This window comes from Lissotriton helveticus, chromosome 5_1, assembly GCF_964261635.1.
Source record: "Lissotriton helveticus chromosome 5_1, aLisHel1.1, whole genome shotgun sequence".
NCBI lineage: Eukaryota > Metazoa > Chordata > Amphibia > Caudata > Salamandridae > Lissotriton > Lissotriton helveticus.
In genome coordinates, this window is record NC_136065.1 from 1895906187 (window position 1) to 1895930603 (window position 24417).

Below are 24417 nucleotides of genomic sequence, written 5' to 3' on the forward strand. Positions count from 1 at the left end.
ATTTTCCTTGGTGACTTTAACCTCCACTGGAACGACCCTAACGATACAGTGGTCAACAGTCTCAAAAACGTCCTCAACCCCTTAGACCTCAACCAAATTTGCAACAGCCCTACACACGATAAAGGCGCAACCCTGGATTTAATAATCTCTAACTGTGATTCCACTCTTTTGGAGTCGATCACCCCCTGTGTCTGGTCAGACCATCATATCATTACCTTCTTTATCGAGGAAACACTCAAACTTAATTCGGTCCAATACACAAAGCCTAAAGTATGGAAAAGAGACTTAAAAAAGCTCAAACCTAGCACGTTACCAGATTCAAGCCACAATCTACTTCTACCTTCTGTTGGGTCTTCCAACGTACATGATCTCACCAACCACTACTTCAAATCTATGACCTCGATAATTAACGAATTTGCTCCCCTGTTACTAAAGAGAGTCTCCACTAAAGACTCTAAACAATGGTTCAACGGTCCTCTTAACGAGGATAGACGGTCTCTCAGAACTGCTGAATGCAACTGGAGATCGGCCCCTTCTGCCAAGCTTCTCATGACTCTAAAAAGAAAGAGAAATGCCTACTATCGAAAGGTCAAGCGCACCAAAGCATACTTCTTCAGCCACCAACTTGACCAGGCAAGAAATCGTGTCCACAAGAACTAACTTACCCACAACCCACATGTGAAACTTTTTCTAACTACTTTCATCTAAAGTCTGAGAACATCAAGAAAGATCTCCTCATTGAGCAAATTTCTCACTCCTACCCTCTCACCAAAACCTCCCCTCTACCCCCAAGTGCATCACATCAAATCCAGTCAAAGTTTTTTTTTTAAAACAACGCGGCATGGTCATCCTTTTACACCTATTCTGAAGACGCTATAGGCAAATTTCTCAATGCCCTGAAGCCTGCCAATCACCTCACCGACCCTCTCCCCGCAAATGTGGTTAAAGAACTCACCCCATTGCTTCTACCTCTCTGTACCAAAATCATCAACAGTTCACTTCTTCAAGGTTGCATCCCTGACTCCCTAAAGGTGGGGCAGGTCTCTCCCATCCTTAAAAAACCCACAGCTGACCCCACGGACCTAAACAACTACCGTCCTATCTCCAATATTCCCACCCTGGCCAAACTTCTGGAAAAATGTGTTCGCCACCAACTGACAAAACATATTGACCACTTCAACCTTCTTACCAAACACCAATCCGGCTTCCGGGCAAATCACAGCACGGAATCAACCATGACACATATAATTGATGATACACTACAAATACTTGATCAAAACGGAACTTGCCTGCTTATCCTACTAGACCTCTCCTCTGCGTTCGATACACTCAAACATGAGAACTTGATAGATCTCTTGAATCACAGAATGGGTCTTTCAGGATCAGTGCTTAACTGGTTTACCTCTTTTCTGCAAAACCGGACTAAAAAATTCAAGATCAACACCCTGTCCAAACCCGTTCCAGTTACACTAGGAGTCCCACAAGGTTCCTCGCTATCCCCAACACTTTTTAATTTATTCACTCACCGATCTGCTACAATCGTCCACCGTGCAATTTCATATGTACGCTGACGATACCCAACTGTAACTTAAGATCAACACCCTTGATGACATAAACTCGCTTAACACCACTCTTAAGACCACCCAAACATGGTTGGCAGAGAATCACCTCAAATTGAATGCTTTAAAAACTGAATTCCTCCTATTGCCCCACCCGCCAAAGTCCCCATAATGCACAATTGGATCAAACACCTTACAGCATTCAACGTCCAACCAACCATTGTGGATTCTGCGAAATCATTGGGCATAACTCTTGATTGCAACCTCAATATGCAAAAACACATTAGTAATGCAACGAGGGGAGCAAACTTTGAGATTAATACACTAAGGAAGCTGAAACCTTTCCTACCTGCCAATGACTTCAAGATGGCGGTTTAAGCTCTAATCCTACCTCGGCTGGACTATGGTAGTGTCTCGCTATGCGGTCTCCCCAAAGCCACTACAGCTCCACTAAGAGCCTCTACCAACGCGGCAGCAAGACTCATCACCGGCTCGAAAAGAAGGTCCCCCATCTCCCCTGACCTAAAATCTCTAAACTGGCTGCCCTTTGAGGCCAGAATTCACCTGAAAATAGCATGCATGACGCATAAGGCCTTAAATCATAATGCACCCAGCTATCTCACACAAAAACTCACAATATCAGGTAGGATAAGGTCCACAAGAAGTGCGGAAAACCTCCTCCTAAAGCCACAAAAATTCAGCAAGAGAAAAATGTACAAACGTTCCTTTTCAGGAATGGCACTCAGGATTTGGAATGCCCTCCCCCGGAAACAAGACTGAACCTCTCCACCTCATCCTTCAAACTGGAAGTAAAAACATCCTGATGGCTAAATTCACCTAAACACAAAGTGCCATGTTTCCGCGAGATCTTACATTCCCTTCAGCAAACTTACCAATCTAACTAAGACAATGGACATTGCCATGCTCCACAATTCCGCCCCTGCTACGTACTTTATTGCTTCGCTTTTTGTCTGCACAATTGATGTCTTACACGTACCTCATTGCGCTGCTCTTTGTCTGTTCAGTTTATGTTTATGTATTTGATTTACTTATCCTTATTGTACTATCATGACTCACCAGGCCTCTCCTGAGCTGCATCCTGTTTGATTCGCTTTTTGTTTTCACTATAATGTCCATGTATCTTGGTCCTTCATATCTTTTATGTTCGACATAACCAATCTAATTTACTATAAAGCGCTCCGATACCCGCAAGGGTCTTGTTCGCGCTCTATAAAACTTTCAAATAAATAAGTAAATGTAATTCTTCATTCACTTCATTTTCTTGTCACTTTCTCTCACCATTTCTTAGTTCCAATTTATCTCATTTTCTTCCCAATTTTATTTGTAGTTCTTTTTTTCTTTTGTTATTCGTACATTTTTAATGGTTTAATGTTTAATATTTTTTAGTTGACTCTCTTTAGGGTGTATGTTTGCCTCCATGCATCATACTCACGCTGTATCTTTTGCCTTTCTTTTGCTAATGGATGTATTGGCTCTTTGTATATGAAGTTGGCCCATCTCTTTTTAGGTCCAGCATTCAAGACCTCTTGTATATATTTTAGTATATACATATATGTGTATGTACTTTGTGGGCTCTGGAGATCAGCCTTAGGACTTGTCTGCTTCCGCTAAGGGATTTTTTTTCTGGGCAACTACCTCAATATAACTGTCTTGATATAAAACGACCAGTAGAGGTCAGTAAAATACCAGAATTGCTTTCTGCTGAGTGACTTTCTTTTTTTTAATTTTTCTGGTAACTGGCTCTATTTAACTTTCTTGATAGAAAATTACCATCAGAGCTCAGTAAGATACCAGAAACACTTAAGCATTCTCTAGATTTCAGTCCATAGAAATTGTCTTCCACGAGTACCCATAGACATAATCTTTTTTCAATTCTTGTATTTTCAGTGATATGACCACCGAAGGCCCTGATTTTATATTAAAAATAGAGCTTTGGACTATACCACTTCCCGCTGAAAGGCAATATTTCTCTCCATGTGTTCCCATACCTGGTGAGAAATGCAGTTTGGTGCTTACTTTCCCTCCATGTTAAAGAACAGTAGATGCTTCAGCGCCCAGGCTAATCAATCAATCAATCAAGGCATTTATAGAGCGCACTACTCACCCGTAGGGTCTCAAGGCGCTAGGAGGGGGGTGCCGTTACTGCTCGAACAGCCAGGGCTTGAGCTTCTTCCTGAAGGAGAGGTGGTCTTGGGTCAGGCGCAGGTCGGTCGGGAGGGAGTTCCAGGTCTTGGCGGCCAGGTAGGAGAAGGACCTTCCTCCTGTTGTCGCTCTTCGGATGCGTGGGACGGCGGCGAGGGCGTGGCTGGTTGATCTGAGGTGGCGCTTGGGAGCGTAGAAGTTGACTCGGTTGTTGAGGTAGCTCGGGCCTTGGTCGTGTAGGGCATTGTGTGCGTGGGTGAGGAGCCGGAAGGTGATTCTTTTGTTGACGGGGAGCCAGTGCAGGTCTCTCAGATGTCCGGAGATGTGGCTGTTTCGTGGGATGTCGAGGATGAGTCTGGCTGAAGCGTTCTGGATCCGCTGGAGTCTCTTCTGGAGCTTGGCGGTGGTTCCGGCGTAGAGGGCGTTGCCGTAGTCCAGTCGGCTGGTGACGAGGGCCTGGGTGACAGTCTTCCTGGTCTCGGTGGGGATCCACCAGAAGATCTTCCGTAGCATGCGTAGGATGTTGAAGCATGACGAGGAGACGGCGTTGACTTGTCTGGTCATGGAGAGGGAAGAGTCCAGGATGAAGCCCAGGTTGCGAGCGTGGTCTGTCGGTTTGGGTGCGGAGCCCAGGGCGGGGGGCCACCAGGAGTCGTCCCAGGCGGAGGGCGAGGAGCCCAGGATGAGGACCTCCGTCTTGTCTGAGTTCAGTTTCAGGCGGCTGGTCGTCATCCACTCGGCTACATCTCTCATCCCTTCGTGCAGGTTGGCTCTGGCGGCGGCGGGGTCGTTGGTGAGGGAGAGGATCAGCTGGGTGTCGTCGGCGTAGGAGATTATGTTGAGGTTGTGTTGGCGTGCGATGGCCGCGAGGGGGCTCATGTAGACGTTGAAGAGGGTGGGACTCAACGAGGATCCTTGAGGGACGCCACAGATGACTTCGGTGGCCTCTGACTTGTACGGTGGTAGGCGGACTCTCTGTGTTCTTCCGTCGAGGAAGGAGGTGATCCATTCCAGCGCCTTCTCCTGGATTCCGATGTTGCCGAGGCGCTGCACTAGGGTGCGGTGGCAGACAGTGTCGAATGCCGCGGAGAGGTCTAGGAGGATGAGGGCCGCTGTTTCTCCGTTGTCCATCAGGGCTCGGATGTCATCGGTGGCAGCGATGAGGGCGGTCTCGGTGCTGTGGTTGGCTCGGAAGCCAGACTGTGAGGGGTCGAGGGATCCATTTGTCTCGAGGAAGGCGGCCAGCTGTTTGTTGACGGTCTTTTCGATGACTTTGGCTGGGAACGGGAGGAGCGAGATGGGACGGTAATTCTTGAGTTCGGTGGGGTCCGCTGTAGGTTTCTTGAGTAGAGCGCTGAGTTCTGCGTGCTTCCAGCTCTCCGGGAAGGTGGCGGTGTCGAAGGAGGTGTTGATAATGTCCCGCAGGTGGGGTGCGATGACAGCGTCGGCCTTGTTGAAGACGTGGTGAGGGCAGGGGTCGGTCGGAGATCCGGAGTGGACGGAGTTCATTGTGCAGATGGTGTCTTCGGTGCTGATCGGAGTCCAGGCGCGGAGGGTGGTGGTGGGTGGCGTTGCTGCGGTCGTGGCGTGCGTCGGTTGGATGCTGAAGCTGTTGTGTATGTCCGCGATCTTGTTGTGGAAGTAGGAGGCGAGGGAGTTGCAGAGGTCTTGCGACGGGGTGATGTCGTTGTTTCCGGCGTTGGGGTTGGAGAGCTCTTTCACGATGTTGAAGAGTTCCTTGCAGTTGTGTGCGTTGTTGTCCAACCGGTCCTTGTATGCATTTTTCTTGGTGGCGCGGATCAGTTGGTGGTGTTTCCGGGTGGCGAGCTTGAGGGTGGTCATGTTGTCCATTGTTGGTTCCCTTCTCCATACTTTCACGAGGGCTCTGCAGTTCTTCTTGGAGCTCTTGAGTTCGTCGGTGAACCATGGGGTTTTTCTGCTGCCGGGTCTGCTGGGCGGGGTCCTCAGAGGGGCGAGTTCGTCCGCGCAGTTGCTGATCCACTTCGTGAGGTTGTCGGCGGCCTGGCTGGGGTTCGCTGAGCCGGCAGGGGGGTGCTGGCTCAGGGAGGCGGCGAGCTTGGTCGGCTGTGATCTTGTTCCAGCTTCTTCGGGCAACCTGTTGCTGGTGGTGGTGGATCGTCGTTCTTTTGAAGGTGAAGTGGACGCAGCTGTGGTCCGTCCAGTGGAGTCCTGTTGCGTGGCTGAAGGCGATGTCTTTGCTGGATGAGAAGACGGCGTCGAGTGTGTGTCCGGCGAGGTGGGTGGGGGTGGACACCAGCTGCTTGAGTCCGAGGTTGGCGAGGTTGTCGAGCAGGGTGATGGTGTTGCGGTCGCTGTTGTTCTCCAGGTGGAAGTTGAGGTCCCCCAGGAGGATGTAGTCGGCGGAGGGGAGGGCATGCGGGCTGATGAAGTCGGCGATGTCCTTGCTGAATCGTGTGCGTGGTCCCGGGGGTCGGTAGATCAGGGTGCCTCTGATGGTGGTCCTCGGGTCGGTGTGGATCTGGAAGTGCAGGTGTTCGGCGGTGGTTAGGGTGTCGTCGGTGTTGGTCGTGATGCGGATGGTGTCTCTGTGGTGTCTATGTGCTGAATAGCTAAATACATATAATGTCCCAAAGGCGAGACCGATTGCATTGCTAATGCTTGTTCTCTAATACTCCCAGTGACACTTTTTTCTGAAGAAAGAGACATTGGCTCATCATGTTGGTGGAATAAAATCCCTTCATCCTCTCTACTATACAAACCATGTGTGCTGTACAGACCGGGGTGTTGACATCTGTACTGTCATGCATCCTTGAGTAGAACATTCGAAATGCTGACGATCCGGTATTAGCATCTGGTGTGCGACTTTTGCATTGATGCCTAGCATTGGTCCTGGGTATTCAAATATCTTTACTAGATGTTGTGTGTGTTGATAGAGATTTGTTTAACAGTAGAATGTGATGTCTCACTGTGTGAAGGATACATTTCTGGGACTGTTTTTTAGCTCAAATATTTTGTAAAGGTTTCTCAGTAGTTTTGTTGACTTGTTGAACGGCCAAGTGGTAATTGGTGATGGTTTTTGCTTTGTCTAATTTGCTGGTGGTAGAACCTGTGTCTGTTTTAATATGGTCTAAATTCGGATGGAAATTTGGGTCCTTGCAGATACTTTTGAAGTGCCTTGGTTGCTCTGTGCCTTACGCAAAGTATGAGCCCCTTGAAGGTTAAATGTATTTGCAGTTGTTTAGGCACAGTTTAGGATGAATTGATGGTTTATATCTATGAAAGCTGCCAATATCTCAGAGAGGATGAGAACCATGTCATGGTCTTCATCCAGGAGGTATATGTCCCCTCAAATTGTGAGGAATAAGTCCTTAGTCCACAGTGGTCCCTATCCGAAATTTCTTGGCCTGCTTTTTTGCTGAAAAGGCTGTTGTATACTCAGTAGTTATCTCTACAGTGTACTTCATTGATTCACACTTCATCGATAGAAAAACACCATCCATCTCCAGTATTTTCCATTAATTAATTTGCAGATTTTACATTGTAAACAGACATGAGCAGAATTTAAAGATCCATATGCGATTCTAATTATAGACTGGCAATATTGTGAGATGGACATGACTGTAGGAATTGAGAATATACACTTGGGTAATAAAGTTCGGTATTGCACAGTGTTATGGTAATATCTGGTGATTATGATGTGTCTGTAATTTCCAATATTAGCCTTGCATGTTGGAAAGGAATGCATTGTGGAATATGTCTGACTTGTTGCTTCTTTTCATAAACATTTTACGCATTTTAAATACATACACTTTAATAAGCACATTCTCCCGTCTGAACATGCTCTGTTTTACAAGATTACCATTGTTGGCCATTGATAATCATAAAAATCTTGAAGGACTAGCTAAAGTTGATTGGTCATTAACTGTGGTGGTTTTTTCAGGACTTATCAGAAAAGCACCAGAAGACGTTACAGCTCCTACGAAAACAACAGACTATAATCTCAGACGATGAGCTGATCCAATGGAAACGGCGTCAGCAGCTCGCAGGGAATGGTGGACCTCCAGAAGGAAGCTTGGACGTGCTTCAATCTTGGTATGTGTTTACTAGAAGTTACAATTTTGGCCATGCATTTTGTAACCTAAGTTTCAACTACTTATGGACAAGTGTTATTTCTCTATTTACATTTCACACGTAATGGTAGGATGTTTCTGAATATTGTGGTTACTGCAAAACCATTACTGTTTTATTTCCTTAGGACTTGAAAAACCACAACCGTGATGTTATGACGGCTATAAATGTAATACTGGATTAATGTGTTTTTGGGGCTTTTTGAAAATGATTTTCAGTACGTTGAAGTATGCAACATTTTCCACTATTTTAAGGCACTTTAAGAAAATCTGGGCAAGGAGCTGGGTGTATAGGTTAATAAAATATACAAAAGTAGTTAAATGTTAAGCTTGAAGGCAAACAAGACAGTTCCCCAACTATGTTTCTGAGAGTTCTTTGTCCATCTGTAATTTTTCTGTTTGTGAAAAGGAGTTGATACCTAAACCTATAATATGTTGCTTCTTTACAGCAGAGTCAAAAAATGGGAAATACTTACAAAAATTAAAAACATGATTGATTTCCACACTCGCATTGGTGGAAGTTAGAAGTTATTAGTATGAACAACATAATATATTGAAATGCCCTGGGGCCCCATCCACTGTCATTTTAAGGGGCAAGGGGAGCGCGCAGCATCCCTTTCCCGAGCTTTGAAAAGCCACAGGGACCCCATCCCCCAGGGCCGGCTTCACTGAGGTGTCCTGGGGTTTCCACCCTCGGACACTTTTTCCCTGCCCGCTAGAGCACAAACAAACATTTGTCTGCTCCCATAGCAGGAGCTTTAAAAATGCTTCTGCCAGATTGAGTAAATAAATGACCATGGCCCCAGAGGAGGAGAGCCACACGCCTCCCTACCAACATTCTTTTTTTATAATTAATTGCCGGCTCGGTGTTCGCCAGGAGCCACAGGTGCCCTAGGGGCCCTCACTCTCACACCCCATGGACCCCCGATAAAAAAATTGTAATGTGGGTGCCCTGGGTAAACACATACATTTTTAAATGAGGGGGAAAAAATAATAATAAGTGGGCAACATGAGGCGCTCATTTATTAGTCAATGCTCCTGGAAGGTGCGCTCCATAATTCCCCTACCAGTGCTCTTTAAAGAGTCCTGCCCGGTTTATAGGGACAAGGTGATACCGGATTGTTGAAGCATGACACCAATAGGGTGTGTGACGGTGCATAATCAACACTTTCTGATGGATACATCTGCCAGTGGATTCCTCACCTTGGGAATATCCCCCTGTGTCAGCAACATTCGGAATTTTTTTGTAGCTTTGCGCCGACGTCACAGAAGCAAGGCATCACGCGCGGCTCCGTTGACGTCACCGAACACATAATAGGCCCATGTCGGCGTGATGACATCAGTTCCCTTTTTTCCGCGTCGTCGACGCTAACGGTTTTCGAGGGATCCTCTGTAGCTTGATAGTAACTTTGTTACTGTTTGTTGGTTATCGAGTTTCATGTTCTTTACAGTCGACATGTCTTCGAAAAAGACTGGATTCAAGCTGTGTGGTGAATGCGGTAAGATGATGTTGATTACTGACCCGCATGAGGACTGCGTTTGGTGCCTGAGCTCGGACCATGATGTTCAAGGGTGTTCTTCTTGTAAGAAGATGAATCCCAAGGCCCTTCGTGAGAGAGCCGAAGCTCCTGGTTGCTAAGCTGAAAAACAAGAAGGACGGGAAGAGCTCGAGGTCGCGGTCTCGACGGTCGAGGTCTGGTTCGAAGTCGCACTTGAGGTCGTCTTCGGGGCATGCTTCAAGATCAGCTAAGAAGAAGCACAAGAAAAGAAAGCATGGGTAACAACATCATTCTGGTAAGGAGTCGGATTCGAGGCCGAAGTCGCCGGTGAGAAGACATTGTAAAGATGAAATTTCTCCTTCTCCAGAAGTTCAGGATCCGGAGGGCGAGGCTTCGCCTGTGGAGTCGCCGGAGCATTCACCGGCTCCGGTGTCGAATCCTTCTCCGGTTCCTTCTCATTCACCGGCTCGGGAGGAAGAAGAGGCTCGTTGCCAGAGGGTTCGGCGACCCCGGAGCACCAACCCGTGGTAGAGGTCGAGATGACTCCGGTTCCTCGAGAGCAGCCTGTGGGTTCTTACCCTCCTTTTCCAGCTCCAGGACAAGACCCTACTCAGTTTTTGAACGCGATGTATGGAGTCTATTCCAGAGCTATGTACCCCTCTGGAGCACCAGTTGGTCCCATGGGTCCAATGGCTTTTAATCTGGGGTTCACCAGACCTATACTCCTGCGCCCTTCATGCCATTTATGCCGGCTCCGACGCCGCCTTGGCATTTCTCCGCGCCGCAGAAGCCTTCGTCGTTGAAGCCTTCGACGCCGATGCCCTCTTCACCGGCTCCGAATGCGGCCCGACCTTGAGAACAACGGCCTGGTCCTCCGGCTCCGAACTCGACGCCGGCTCTGTCGGAGTCGATTCCGGATCCGCCGACTCCATTCCCGAAGGAGAGGTCGAGGCGTGAAGCCCAGTGACTCCTGGAGGAGCAAAGGTACCGAGAGGCTGAAATGGAAGAGGGTGAGCTGCAGGATTCAGAGGACTTCTTTGACGATCTAAGGGAGGCTAGTGGACTGGAGCAGTCTCAGCAATGCGGCGGATTTAATGAATTTAACTCTTCCAACTGCAGAGTTCAAGTCGATCATTTTGACAGAAGTTCTCCATTAGCCAACCTCTATTGTGGAGCCCATGCTTCCTTTCAATGATGCTTTGGCGGAGCAAATTTTAGAAGTGTGGAAAAGACCTCCTACAGCTCCTGCTGTTTCAAAGGCTGTTGCTAGAATGTATAGGGTGGCTCCTGGTGACCCAGACTTTTTATCTTCACACCCTTTGCCAGAGAGCTTGGTTGTGCAGACTGCCTGCTCCAAAAAATCTGCAGGTGCTTTTCCTCAAGTGCCTGGGGACAAGGAGTCAAAAAAGCAGGACCAAGCTGAGTATGGCTCTCAAATCGACAAATGCAACATGTCTGCTGGGACGCTATATCCATGCTTTGATGGATTCTCTCAAACAGCTGGCTCCTAAGATTCCGGAGGAGGATAGAAAAAATGTCAATGAGGTGCTGGTTAATACTCAGGCTGCTGCTCGGCAGGTTATCCAGAGTGGGTTAGACACTGCTGACTCGGTGGCGAGAGTGATGGGATCTTCGGTTGCCACCAGAAGAGCGGCCTGGTTGAAGTCCTCCGAATTTTCAGCAGATGTCCAGGCGGCCTTAATGGATCTACCCTTCGATGGTTCGGGCCTTTTTGGTAAAAAGGCTGATACTGCATTGGAGAGATTCAAGGACAGCAGAGCTACGGCCTGGTCCTTGTGTTTGCAATCCAGGGGAACTGTAGGCAAGAGATATAGGGGATTCGGAAGGTCCTCCTTTCGTGCCTACAAACAGCCGCAACAGCAGCAGCAACAGCAAAATCCACTATACAAATCCTACAGGGGTAGACCGAGAGCTCGTCCTCGAGGACGTCAAGCTTCCTCCTCCTCAACTTCCTCCTCTTCCCACCCCCCTCCAACATCAGCAAAGCAGCCCTAGATCCGCCATTCCAGATCATGCAGGTCCTGTGGGGTCTCAACTTACCTATTTTCTACGAGATTGGGAATCGGTCACATCGGACCTTTGGGTTCTCAATCTCGTGGAGAAGGGGTATGCTCTTCCCTTTCGGGAGTTCCCTCCAAACTACCCTCCTTGTCAAGGTTTTTGTTCCGAGGACCACCTACTTCTCCTGCAGGAGGAAGTTCTGGCTTTGCTGAGAAAAGGCGCCATAGAGGTGGTTCCGGAGCAGGAATGGGGCCAGGGATGCTACTCCTGATATTTCCTGATTCCTAAGAAGGATGGCAGGCTTCGTCCAATCCTGGACCTCAGGATCTTGAATTTGTATCTGAAACAGGAGAAGTTCAAAATGCTCACCCTTGCGCAAGTTCTTCAGGCGCTGCTGGAAGAAGATTGGATGGTGTCAATCGACTTACAGGATGCTTATTTCCACATCCCCATCCTGAAATCGCACAGGAAGTATCTCCGTTTCACGGTGGGTTCGCAACACTACTAGTTTGCGGTCCTTCCGTTTGGTCTTACTACTGCGTCTCGAGTCTTCACCAAGGTGATGGCGGTGGTGGCGGTCCATCTCAGAAAGTCAGGGATTCCAGTATTCCCTTATCTGGACGATTGGATGATCAAAGCGGAATCTCCAGAGAAGGTGCTCCATCATCTGCAATGCACAACTCAACTGTTGTACAGGTTGGGTTTTTCGATAAATGTGCCCAAATCTCACCTGGTGCCCTCCCAGCGCAACCTGTTCATAGGTGCTGTACTGGATACAACTGTGTGTCGGGCATTCCCTCCTCTTCAAAGGATTCGCGACATACAGGAAATGATTCCTTTATTTTACAATGGAGCGGTCGTTCCAGTCCTGAAGGTCCTCCGTCTGCTCGGTCTGATGGCTACATGCATTCTGTTGGTCAACCATGCACGCTGGCACATGAGGGCACTCCAGTGATGCCTCCGCAGGCAGTGGTATCAGAACAACGGAGATCTCAGGGAGTCTGTGAGGATCTCCAGAGAAGCTGCGGCGGATCTGACTTGGTGGGGCGTGGAAGGCAATCTGTCTCAAGGACAGCCTTTTCAGCTGCCTCCATCGGTGGCCACAGTCATAACGGATGCATCCACTCTAGGGTGGGATGCTCATCTGGGGGATCTGGAGGTCAAGGGTCTTTGGTCTCCAGAGGAAAGATTGCTTCACATCAACCTTCTAGAATTGCGGGCGATACGTTTAACGCTCAAGGCCTTCCCTTCGTGGTCAGTTGGTTCAGGTCCTGACGGACAACACGACCGCGATGTGGTATGTTAACAAGCAGGGAGGAGTGGGGTCGCAGTGCCTTTGCAGAGAAGCTCTGCGTCTCTGGTCTTGGGTTCAGGACCACCAGATCTGTCTGATGGCAAATCATCTGGCCGAGGTTCTGAACGTGCGTGCAGACCGTCTCAGTCGGCAGTTTTCAGCCGATCACGAGTGGAGGCTTCATCCGGAGGTGGTTCCTCACGTCTATCGGACGTGGGGAGACTCCTTGGGTGGACCTGTTTGCCACTCACGAGAATGCTCACTGCCCGTCATTCTGCAGTCTCCAGTATCCGATGCAGGGAGCTTTGGGGGGCGCATTTCAGTTCAGTTGGGACTCAAGACTCCTTTACGAGTTTCCTCCCATATTCTTTATTCCTCGGGTTCTGAGGAAGATACGTCAAGACCAGGCTCAAGTCATATTGATCACCCCGATTGGCCAAGAAGGGTGTGGTACACAGATCTTCTCCACCTCTCCTCGTGCCCGGCCCTCCGTCTCCCTCTCAGGGCAGATCTCCTCTCTCAGATGTAGGGGCAGGTTCTACACCCCCACCTCCAGACCTTACACCTTCATGCCTGGAGATTTAACTGGGCAACCTGAACTTGTGCATCAAGATATGCTACTCTCTGGCGCATAAGGAGCCTCCTGAAGGTTTAGGAGCTCACTCTACTAGAGCAAGGTCTGCTACATCTGCTTTGTCTAGGGGTGTACCTGTTGAGGACATTTGTAGAGCTGCGACTTGGGCCTCCATCCACACTTTCGCAAAGCATTACTGCTTAGATACCGAAGTGAGGAGGGACGGCCACTTTGCGCGTTCTGTCCTCCAGGATTTTCTGGTTTAGGAGAGTGGACACCCTCCTCCGGAAGTGGGGACTGCTGTGGGACTCTATTCACAAGGTGAGGAATCCACTGGCAGATGTATTTATCAGAAGAACAGGTTACTTACCTTCGGTAACTCTTTTTCAGGTGGATACAGTATCTGCATGTGGATTCCTCACTGACCCACCCTCCTCCCCGTTGTCCACTCTTCTATACCTGGTTTACTGTATTGTAGATATTTTATTGTTAAAGGAAATGTATTAATGTTTTGCATTCCTGCTTTGGTTGCACACTGTGTGTGTGTGTTATTTTGATTATTTGGTACTGTGTATATTGTCTGTATATCTACTGTTGTTGATCCGTCCGTGTGCCTTGAAGGCATGGAAAAAAGGGCGGAACTGATGTTATCACGCCGACGTGGGTCTATTATGGTGTCGGTGATGTCAGCGGAGCCGCGCACGATGCCGTGCTTCTGTAACGTCGTTCCACGTCGGCGCAAAGCTATAAAAAGAATTTCCGAATGTTGCTGACGCAGGGGGATATTCACAAGGTGAGGAATCCACAGGCAGATACTGTATCCACCAGAAAAAGCGTTACCGAAGGTAAGTAACTTGTTCTTTAGTTTGTTCTTTTTCCTGAAGAAACCGGTCTAAATGGAGTATTATGGGTGGTAGGATACCTTTTTGAGGAGTGAATGAGAGAGAGAGAGAGAGCGGGGGTGGAGGGAAGGGGGGAGAGAGGGATAGAGAGGGAGAGAGAGAGAGAGTGTGTTTTTTTTCAAAGATCGTTATGATTCCAAAACTCCAAAGGATAGCACAATTAAACTTTTTTGTGCCCACAAAGCGTTTCGGCAATGCCTTTTTCAAATTTGATGACCAACTTCCCATAAAAATACGGGTCAAGGTGCATGAAAACAAAAGACAAACTGCATTTCATCACTCGTAATATATTTACATTTAAATTCATTAAATCAGGTATACAAAACATGTATATACATTCTATTATTATCATGTCATTACTGGATTTATATTTGCACAATAAGAGTAAAAATAAAATGGGCATTGTCTGCGTTCCAAGTCGACATAGAAAAAACACATAGACCAGCGGACTGCCAATCACGGAACTGCCGCATAGCCATGTATACTCAAATAATTCTCCTCTAAATAGCGGGATTTACACAGTGATTCCCAACAGAAATTCAAGTGAAACTGAGATCCAAAAAGGCAATGTTATCCAAATATTATTTCATGAAAAGAAGTGACAGTATTACCCAGATTGCATTTTCAATATATATTCATAAGAGGATCACACGATCTCATCTCATTACGCAATTGAGCACAGATTACCAGCATGATTAATATGGTCACATTGCCCCTAATCGGATACACGTCACGGGGAATGTACCCCAATAGCTGGTTGTTGTAAGTTTTGTTCATATAATTACATAAGTGTTGTCACTACCAATCAAGGGTAATGTACCCCACGTTAACATAAACGCTACTAGATAAAAACCTTGGTGAATAAAAATTATAGATCAATCATGCATTTATAAAGCGCGCTATATACCCATGAGGGTCTCAAGGCTGGGGAGTGGGGGGGCTGCTACTGATCGAAGAGCCAGTTCTTGAGAAGTCTTCTGAAGGCCAGCAGGTCGTGGGTCTGTCGTAGGCTGGCAGGGAGATCGTTCCAGGTCTTGGCGGCAAAGTAGGAGAAGGATCTGCTGCCGGCGGTGGTTTTCAGGACACGAGGAACTGTGGCGAGGGCGAGGGTGGCAGAGCGGAGGTTGCGGGTGGGGGTGTGGAAGCTGAGTCGGTTGTTGAGGTATGATGGTTCAATGTTGTGTAGCGCTTTGTGTGCGAGGATGAGGAGTTTGAAGGTGATCCTCTTGTTGACTGGGAGCCAGTGCAGGCCTCTCAGGTGGGGTGTGATGTGGCTGCACCGGGGGACCTCGAGGATCAGTCGTGCTGAGGCGTTCTGGATTCGTTGTAGTCGTCTCAGGAGCTTGGCTGTTGTTCCTGAGATGACTTTTTTCTCGTGTCTGGAGGGATCCACTTGAAAATCCTGTGGAGCATTCGGAGGGTGTTGAAGCAGGATGCAGAGACGGCGTTGACTTACTTGGTCATGGAGAGGGAGGAGCCCAGGTGGCGTGCGTGGTCGGTGGGTTCCTGGGGTGTGCCTAGCGACGTGGGCCACCAGGAGACGTCCCAGGCTTCCGCGCGGCGCCCTCCATAAGAGGCGAAGTGGGAGGGAGGAGCAGCTGGGAGGTGGGAGTGGGGCGACCAATGGACGAGGGCACGGGGCACAGAAGGCAAATGGGGGGGCGGGGCCGCAGGGGAGCAGCGGCGGAGGGGGGGCAAGGGCGCAAAAGGAACGGCAATCAGAGGAACAGTAAAACAAAAATAAACAGCCAGGAATGGGGAAGAAACTGAGCAACAATACAGTACCAGAAGGAACAATAAGACAAAAATAAACAGCCAGGAATGGGGGGAAAAAGGGCAGCAATAACAGGTACCAGGGGCACACCAGCGGCGAGCCCTCAGCAGCAGCAGCAGCAGTGGGGCAGTCACGGGCAACCGGGAGGAGGCGTGGGAAGTGACCAGAGGTCCTTTGGTACCATAGATGTATCAAATGAAATAGTGACCCATTAACTCCTGCATGAATGCACTGTTGGACACATCAATCCTCTCTTTCATAGTGGGAATAGGGGAACAGGTGTATCAGTGAATGCGGTCAAAAAGTGTAGTGAAACATTTCTATAAAATGAATACAGTGCAATGAAGAGAAGGGGAATATGTAATGTACAATTAGCCCCCTCCTCCCCTTAAGAAAGGAAAAAGCCCTGGGGATGGATTCTGTAGGGCCATAGTGGCTGGGGGATGGGGTGCCCCCTCCCCCGTGCTTTAAATGGGAAAAAATAAGTGCAGGTACTCATTAAAATGAGCTAGAGGTGTAATGGGGGGGCGGGGCTAGGGGCGGAGTTAAGGGCAAGACATGATGATACTTAACAACTTCTATATTACCTGCAGCACATACCAAAACACATGAGAAATGTGTTTATATAAACAAAGCAGGTTAACTCATTACACAAAACGAAAGAGAAATGTGATATGTTAACATTTACTTTTTTTGCAATAGTTGCACCTTCTTAAAGTCATACTGTTAATTACTGTTTAGCACAATACTATATATTTTTGAGCACGTGAGTAAAAGAAACAGAAAATACCCCCACGTTGAACCAAAGCTCTTATGGCACCAAGCAAATGAAGCAACTCCTTATGACCCTCCCCAGAAGATATCTCTTGTCTCTTCCATCGATCTATCCATTCATCCTTTCATCCTACCATTTACCTGCTGATGTCCACCATTTAACCTTTACATTCTATCCTTTATTCAGTCTTTTGTCAATCATTCAGTTTTTCACTATTCTGTCTATCCACCCTTCATATGCAAACCTATCCATCTCCAAATCTATCCATTCGTCCTATCACTCATTCATCTCTTTATTCACCCTTTCCCTCATCCATCAACTCTTTCGCTCATACATCCATCAACCCTTTCACTCCTTTATTCCATTCCCCCATTCACTCAATCCCTCCTTTCACTCATCCATCCCTCTTTCATCCTTCCTCTCTACTTTTCATTCATCCAATCCTTCACTTATCCACTCATCATCCGCCCTTTTATCCAATCATCCACCCTCTTTCACCCATGCATGCTTTTATCCATCCATCTTTTCATCCTTCCATCTATTCATCCTTCCATCCAGCTATACATCCACCCTTGCTCACACATCCATCCACTCACTCATCCACTCACTAACCCACAGATCCACCCACCCTCCCTTTTACGTTATTTATTAATCTTTGTCGCTGAGCAGACATGTACAAAGTGCCACCCATTTTCTTTAAAATACCTCCTGAGAGTGTCTGGATTCCCTTTCTCTGACTTTTTTCTTACAAAAACAGGCAGACACACAAAAATAAGCAGACATACACAATACTAGGGTATGATTAAAGCCATGTAATACTCTTCACCTACCAAGCCTTTTTAAAAAAAAATATTTTACAGAGTTTTATATAGCGCGAACTTGACCCGATGGGTATCAGAGCGCTTTACATAGCACCAGTTGCATTACAGATGGACACATTAATTTATGTTAGGCACAGGGAGATTAAGTAATTTGCCCACAATCACAGGATGTTCAGCGTTATGGCCGAGACTCAGCCATTAGGCCAACTCCTCTCCCGAATGCTCTATCTAGTAGCGCTAGCTCGTCTGATCCAACGTCCGAGGCAGTGGCTTGCTGTGATGAGAGAAGCTCTTACACTGGGATATTGACAGATTGTGTCAACATGTCTATGAGATAACAGTCTCTTACTTTTATTCATGGCCATACCCTCTTACTCACTGGTGCAGCACTTGTGAGTACCTCGCTATGTTGGGTAGATCTTGTTAACATGAAGCATCTATTTAGTTTCCAAGACTATGGGTAACAGTTTGAAAAGAGCGCACAGCAAATATAGGTAAGTCACAATATCACAAATCTTGAATGGTGCTGCAGGAGGAAACCGGGTCGGTTACCACAACCCCAAACTTAAACCACCAACTGGTGATTTAAAATATAACAAAAAGAGGTTCTTCCGAGCACTCCAAGTAGTACTTTAAGAACAGCAGTTCTCCAGTCTTTGTGTTTCAATTGACAATGTCCAAGTTTAATTTTTCTTCAATAGATCAAAATCCGATTCACATAGAAACTGCAGCCAACACGTGTTTCGTCTAGTCAGTACGTTGACTTACGACTTCTTCAGGGTTGCAACCCAAATGACAATATAGAAGCCAAAGTAAAACCATCATTAAGATATCACAACGTAATGTAGTATCATTTACTAATTATCTAAAATTAAGGGATACACGCTCACACCACCCGGTGTCATTAGAAGAGAGTTACACAGTATAGGAAAGAAGCAACCAAGACCAAATTCCAACTAAAATCACCAAAAGTATGTGTAACAGGCGTAAAACCAAATATGCCAAGTATGGAAGTAATGTTAGAAATTCAAATTAGAGTTGTTATACAGAAGATAGTAAATCAAAGCAGTTAGGAGGCAACAACCACCTACCATCCTTATTATTCTCTTCCATAATATACACTTTTTACTTGATAATCCATATGAATCAGCGGTTCTTCAATCACCATAAAATCTAGAAGCAATATTAATCCAAAGACTCTGTCATAATCAGCTACAGTATTAAATAGTAAATATCCTTAAGCTAAATCTAACATCATCAAGTCGCCCACCAATACTATTAATCACCTGAAAGGCAACTCGCCAAAATAGAAGGTATGAGAATATCATCTCATCTTCTTGTAATAATTCAATTCGACTCCACAAATCTAAAGGAAAATAAAAAGATGTGTGTTATCAAAAGAGACTAGCTTAAATATGACCAATATTGTTAGGACTCTGATTAGATTTGTCATGGGCACCTCGTTGGTGAGTTCATGAAGCCCTCACCCACCAACCTGGTTGGTGGCATGCTTCATCATCGGGCCCACCCAGTGACACCTAATGTGTCCCGGGTGTGCTGCGACGTCTGATTACAGCGGAGCTGGTATTTTACTGAGAGTGCAGCGTGAGGTGTAAAATGAAGTGTGAGTTAAAACGGCTTGGCGAGGGTCCCAGTACCCGAGGGTAAATTAAATTTTAATAACTGGGCCCCCTTCAGCGGTTAAAATAAGGCTTGGGATGTTTAAGGGAGGCGAGTTACTACCTCCTACATCCATCAGTTGGTCGACATGTTTCAGCCAGTGCCTTAAACTAAATCTGGCTTTCCTCTGGACCTTTTTAAAATAGAGTGTAGTGCAGGTTAAAAAGGAGTGTAATCCAGGCTATGTGTTGCATTCACTAAGGTGTTTCTCGAAGTGTGAGAGGGGGGATTCCCTTCTCATATATGCGCTTAGATTTTGCAGCCAATGCTTCCAGGAGTGAAGCGATAAGGGGTTGACCAGCTTTTTGAGCCTGCCTTGTACCTGTTGCACCGTCCTCGTACTCCGGTAGGGATAAAAAGATGTACCTGCTCACATATTATGTCCCCCTCAAATCTCTATGAGTAAGTACAGTAACCACACTTCTTAATTCTCACCTCGATATTCTCCACAGTTCGTATCTCCGCTTAAATCGTATTCGATATCTTTGCCACGTGTTCGTGTTCTAAAGCTAAATAAAGTTGCATGTAAGCAACAATACCGACATCAATGCATACCCCCGCAAGACACCCTCCGGTCCCGGAGCTCACCTCTATATCTTACTGTCAGTCTGCGGTAAATCTCGGCGTTCAGCACGGTCGCCATATTGGAATGGCTTTTTATCGTAATAGAATATGGGCGCCATCTTGTAGTGGAATATGCGCTTAACTAACGAGCTTATGTCAAATAGGCTCGTAGTATCAGTAAATCAATCCATCAATTCATAGTCTCACTTCGATCATATGCTATCAAGCCGCAAGTAACTTCGCCATCGGCACGAACGTCAGATTATGACATCCGTTTGTGCATTAAAGCATACGCGCAATCGTAAATCGAATAATGTAATAAAACTACCGTGTTATTGTGAGATGCATGCAAAGTATCTTCAAATCAAAAGGATATCTTAGTTTATATTTGCATTTTAAGAGTACGCCCATTGATAGGCTGAAAAAAGTAATACCCAGGAAGTTGCCAGTGAACGCACCTGAGTATAGACGCCATCTTGTAGTGGCTACTATACTTCTAATTGTACTATTGATATTACTAGGTCTGTTACTATCTCTTATTAGTGGTGTAATCACGCTATTAAAAGTACCATAGCAGAAAGGAGCTCTCCTTACCATTCGGTTACTTGCAGGAGCAACCCATCATATCGTAATTGTTATCTGCTAGTATCTTAGTATGTTAATTATTAATCATCATCATTATGTTAAGAAAATTGCAGGGTGAGGTCCAGAAAATGATGACATAAATGTGCACCCGGGTGGTTACAAAACAATCGCCTCAAAATTCCATGGCTGTGTAATACATTAAAAGGATGCGAGGCATTATTGACGTCAGGATTAATAATACAACTGCGTGAAATAGATTAGATTTCAAATGTAATGCACTGAAGGAAAAAAGTTGTTACAATGAAATAGGTCTTGCATTTACAAGAGCTTCAGCTATTGGCATCGTAAATGACAATGGGCCATATGTATCAAGCTTTTTTCCCGTTTGCAAACTGGCAGATTCTCAGAATCGGCCCGTTTGCGAATTGGAAAAAGCCTTTTGGGATGTATCATTCCAAAAAGACCATCGCAAAATAGAGAATTGCAAAATTTGCAATTCTCTGTTTTGCGAATGCAAGTAATGATTTGCAAATTGCGATTCCTTACATGCAATTCTGCAAGCACCAAAAATTTGCTCGGCCTTAAGGAATTGCAAATTACCACCTACTTCAATTTGGTGGTAATTTGCGATTTTCTTGAAAAAAGCACTTTTTAAAAAAAAATGTAAAAGTGCCATATGTCGCACATACATGCCCTTATGGCATGTATGTGTGCAAAATGTGCACACACGCATATTTCAGGGGTGCAACAGGGTATCCTTTTGGCACCCTTGCAACCTTGAAATTGCATTCTCAATTTGCGATTCTCTAATTGGTAATCGCAAATTGAGAATGTCTTCCCATTCATTCCTATAGGCCTCCTAGCCCATAGGAATGAATGGGAAGGTATTCTTAATTGCGAATCTCAATTTGCGATTCGCAATTAAGGAATATGTAGGATTCGCAAAATTTTTAGCTAATCCTACATACATTGCATTTTGCGATTCTCTAATTGCAAAACTCTTTTTTGATACATATGGCCCAATGTCTTTTATTTATGTGTTAATCATCAAATCAGATAAATAAAAGGCATTGTCATTACAATGCCATTAGCTCAAACTCTTGCTAAAGTGAGAGCTATTGCATTGCAAATACTTGTTACTATTACTTTTTCTGATGTTTAAACAAACATTTCCTGTAGCAAGTTGAAATCCATGCAGTCATCCATACCTTGGAAATCACTTCTACAGCGTGTCTTTAAAAGTTCAAAACTACCCCAGTTTGCAAATATGGGCCCCTTTTTGGGGAATTTAATTCACTAATGGGCCTGCTTTTATTTTTGGTGCCCGGAGCTAATTTCTGATCCAGGTCGATCCTGCTTAAGTCTGACTGAGTTGGTGACATGGCTCTCGAAAATGTGAAGCAGGAATCATTCTACACCAACCACCCTCCACCACATACCCCCTACCATTACCCCTACCAACTCTCACCGCCCCTCCCTGTTCAGCTCTCCCCAACACCCCTTCCTTCAGTTGTGGTCTTTGTGGTTGGAAAAGGCTTAGAAAGGTCAAGTCACCCAGTGCTTAATTTGTAAAATGTGCAGCGCTGGCCTACGGAATTTGGGGGACATGCCCTCTTTTGGTCATGTTCCCAAATCCGTGTGCTGCATTCTTATACAGTACCCTTTTTTGTCCGCGTCCCCCAAATTCCGTTGGCCAGCACTGCACCTCGATAGCAGTCCGTTCTGAATGCTTGTATGGGCGGCGGCGCCGCCGCCATTAGTTCACCATCTGCGTTTCTCAAGCTGTTATCAGCTGTTTCTGACCCGGAGAGGTTTTAATGGCGATGTCTCTTAGCAACACTGCAGACTTATCAGTGTCTCCTGGCAGCAGCCACTAGAAGCATTTCAGTGCTCCTAATGGCTCTCGGTTTGTGTGTTTGACCTTTAGTTAGATACACGGGGCATCTCCATTGGCCTTGTTTCAGCAGTAGTAGCTACAACTCACCAGTGATTGGCAATGCAGGATTTGCACGCACACCAAACTAAGTTCGCAAACTTTACAGTCTCCCTGCTTCATTCACAAACACTTTTAACATGTGCTGCCTGCTGTGGGGCCACTGGAATTAATTATGCAGCAAAGGATGACAACATTATGCCGTAGTGTTGACTAAATTATGCATTAAAAAAAAGGCTGCAGCGTAATGCAGTATATTTTCAGATATTTTATTATTTTGACGTGCGTACACATGCTAACATTCTCTGGAAAGATTTTGCCTTATTAGTACCAGTGTAACATACAAACGCAGCAGTGAGAAAGGTGACCAGTCAACCTTTACAATAGGCCATCCACTCCGCAGCAACATAAGTCACATTTTTTATTAACTTTTGATATGTTTGAGCTACAAACAATTTATTAGTTTAAATGGTCAGATCATGCAGCAGATCTTGCATTATGAGGCAAATATGGCAGAGCCATCATTTTAGAGAAAACATTTGCAAACTAGGATATTTTGCCATTCAGGTTTGAACTGCTGTTGTGGAAAAAGGGAGTAGTGCTGATGACAGAAACTCCATGGCTCGGAGACAAATGGCTTGTGTTTCCACATTTTATCGTATTTGGTAAATTCTGTGATTAGAAGCATATCCCACTTTGTGAATATATTTTAATGTCAATAACTCATTATCACCTTAAATCATCATGTGTATTCATTGGTTGATTAAACTGGGCAGTGAAATGCAAAACAAATAAAAAAAATTGGGATGTCTGTGCATTCTGGCCACACCTCTGGCTCCACCCACAGATCCAATCCTTGGGTTATTCCCGCCCTCCGATTCTCCGCCCACTGTTCCCCTCCTTCCCCCCCCCCCCCCCCTCCCCCCCGCCCACTTTGACCACTGTGTAAGGCTCAGCATCCCTGGACCTGTGATGTGCCGCCGCTGCGGGCGCCGCATGTGCCACACATTTACGGTGCCGGGCTTCCGCATATGGGAGCTGGCCATTATTGTATCCCTAAACGTGCGCACGTTGTCAGTTTGACATTGACTACACGTAGAGGAACTCTAAGTTTCTTTTTAAAAATATAGCTAACATTTGGACCTATACATTTTATTTTGTATAAAATATTTGAATGTGTGTAAAATTTAGCAATGCCCGGGAAATTCTAGTAAAGGGAGCACCCAGTGGCAAATCACTAGCGTGTGTGATTGATGCATTATTTATTACTAACTTTGACGTTGTGCTTTAAAGTTGGATAAAAGTTATCATGAATTCTAGCATCAAGAAGCCAATATTGGTAAATATGTGTGCTACAAATAATCCCTAACATACACTGTGCATACAGTATATTTAATCTGGTGCTTTAATCATAGGCTGTTTTAAAGTATTCTGATTGGTGTTGGATCGAGGACCCAGAAGTCTGCACACCTAGCAGACAGAGATAAAGCACCTTGTTTTTGGCCTGTGGCAGGGTCAGTCACATGTCCTGGATTCCTGGCATTTAATTGAGTCTATCCCAGTTATGCGCCCCAGTGTTTCTTGTGACCCACCCTGGCACACATCATGTCAGAGGATGGTGATGACGTTAACAATTTGCGCCCCCCGGAAAAATGTCTGCGGACGCCCATGCATCTGCATAACCATATAAGGGAGCGCAGGGGGTCAGTCTGGGGTTCTTGGCCTGCCACTTCAGGCGAAGCAGCCACTCAGAGGCGAACAGAAGCAGTCAGTGGTCGAGTCTGCCTCTGACCCCCAGCCGTAGACCGCACTGACTATTAACAGGGAGGCCACTCTAAACCGCTTGATTTCTCAATCCCGCCTCAGTGAATCACTCCTAGTTCGTACCATGACAGGCTACAGCAGGTTTACGCCTGGAGCGGTGCGCTGACACCACACGTCAAGACATTGGCGCCAAGGGCAAGGGTGCCCAGGTCTCTGATGCTCGCCAGGGCAGTAGTTTATGTCCCTGTGTCGGCTAGTAAAATAGGTGTAATGAGGTTAAGTAGACCCCTCACATTCCTGAACCCCGGTGCTACTGCACCAATGATGGCTAATCTCGAGTCAAATGCGCAAACTATGCCACAGCTGGCCATAATCGGGAAACACTGCTCAGCAGCAGTT

The 24417-nt window shown here is 46.2% G+C and overlaps 1 protein-coding gene across 8 annotated transcripts in view; it reads left to right on the plus strand.

The window, feature by feature from the left end:
• The window catches only part of LOC144755958 (signal transducer and activator of transcription 5B), a 1707375-nt gene that overhangs the window by 1253560 nt on the left and 429398 nt on the right, over window positions 1-24417 (plus strand). For all 8 annotated transcript variants that reach the window (XM_078645393.1, XM_078645400.1, XM_078645396.1 and 5 more), the window contains one exon: window positions 7645-7796. In XM_078645393.1, the coding sequence (XP_078501519.1) occupies window positions 7645-7796 (152 nt within the window). The remainder of the gene's footprint in view (window positions 1-7644; window positions 7797-24417) is intronic.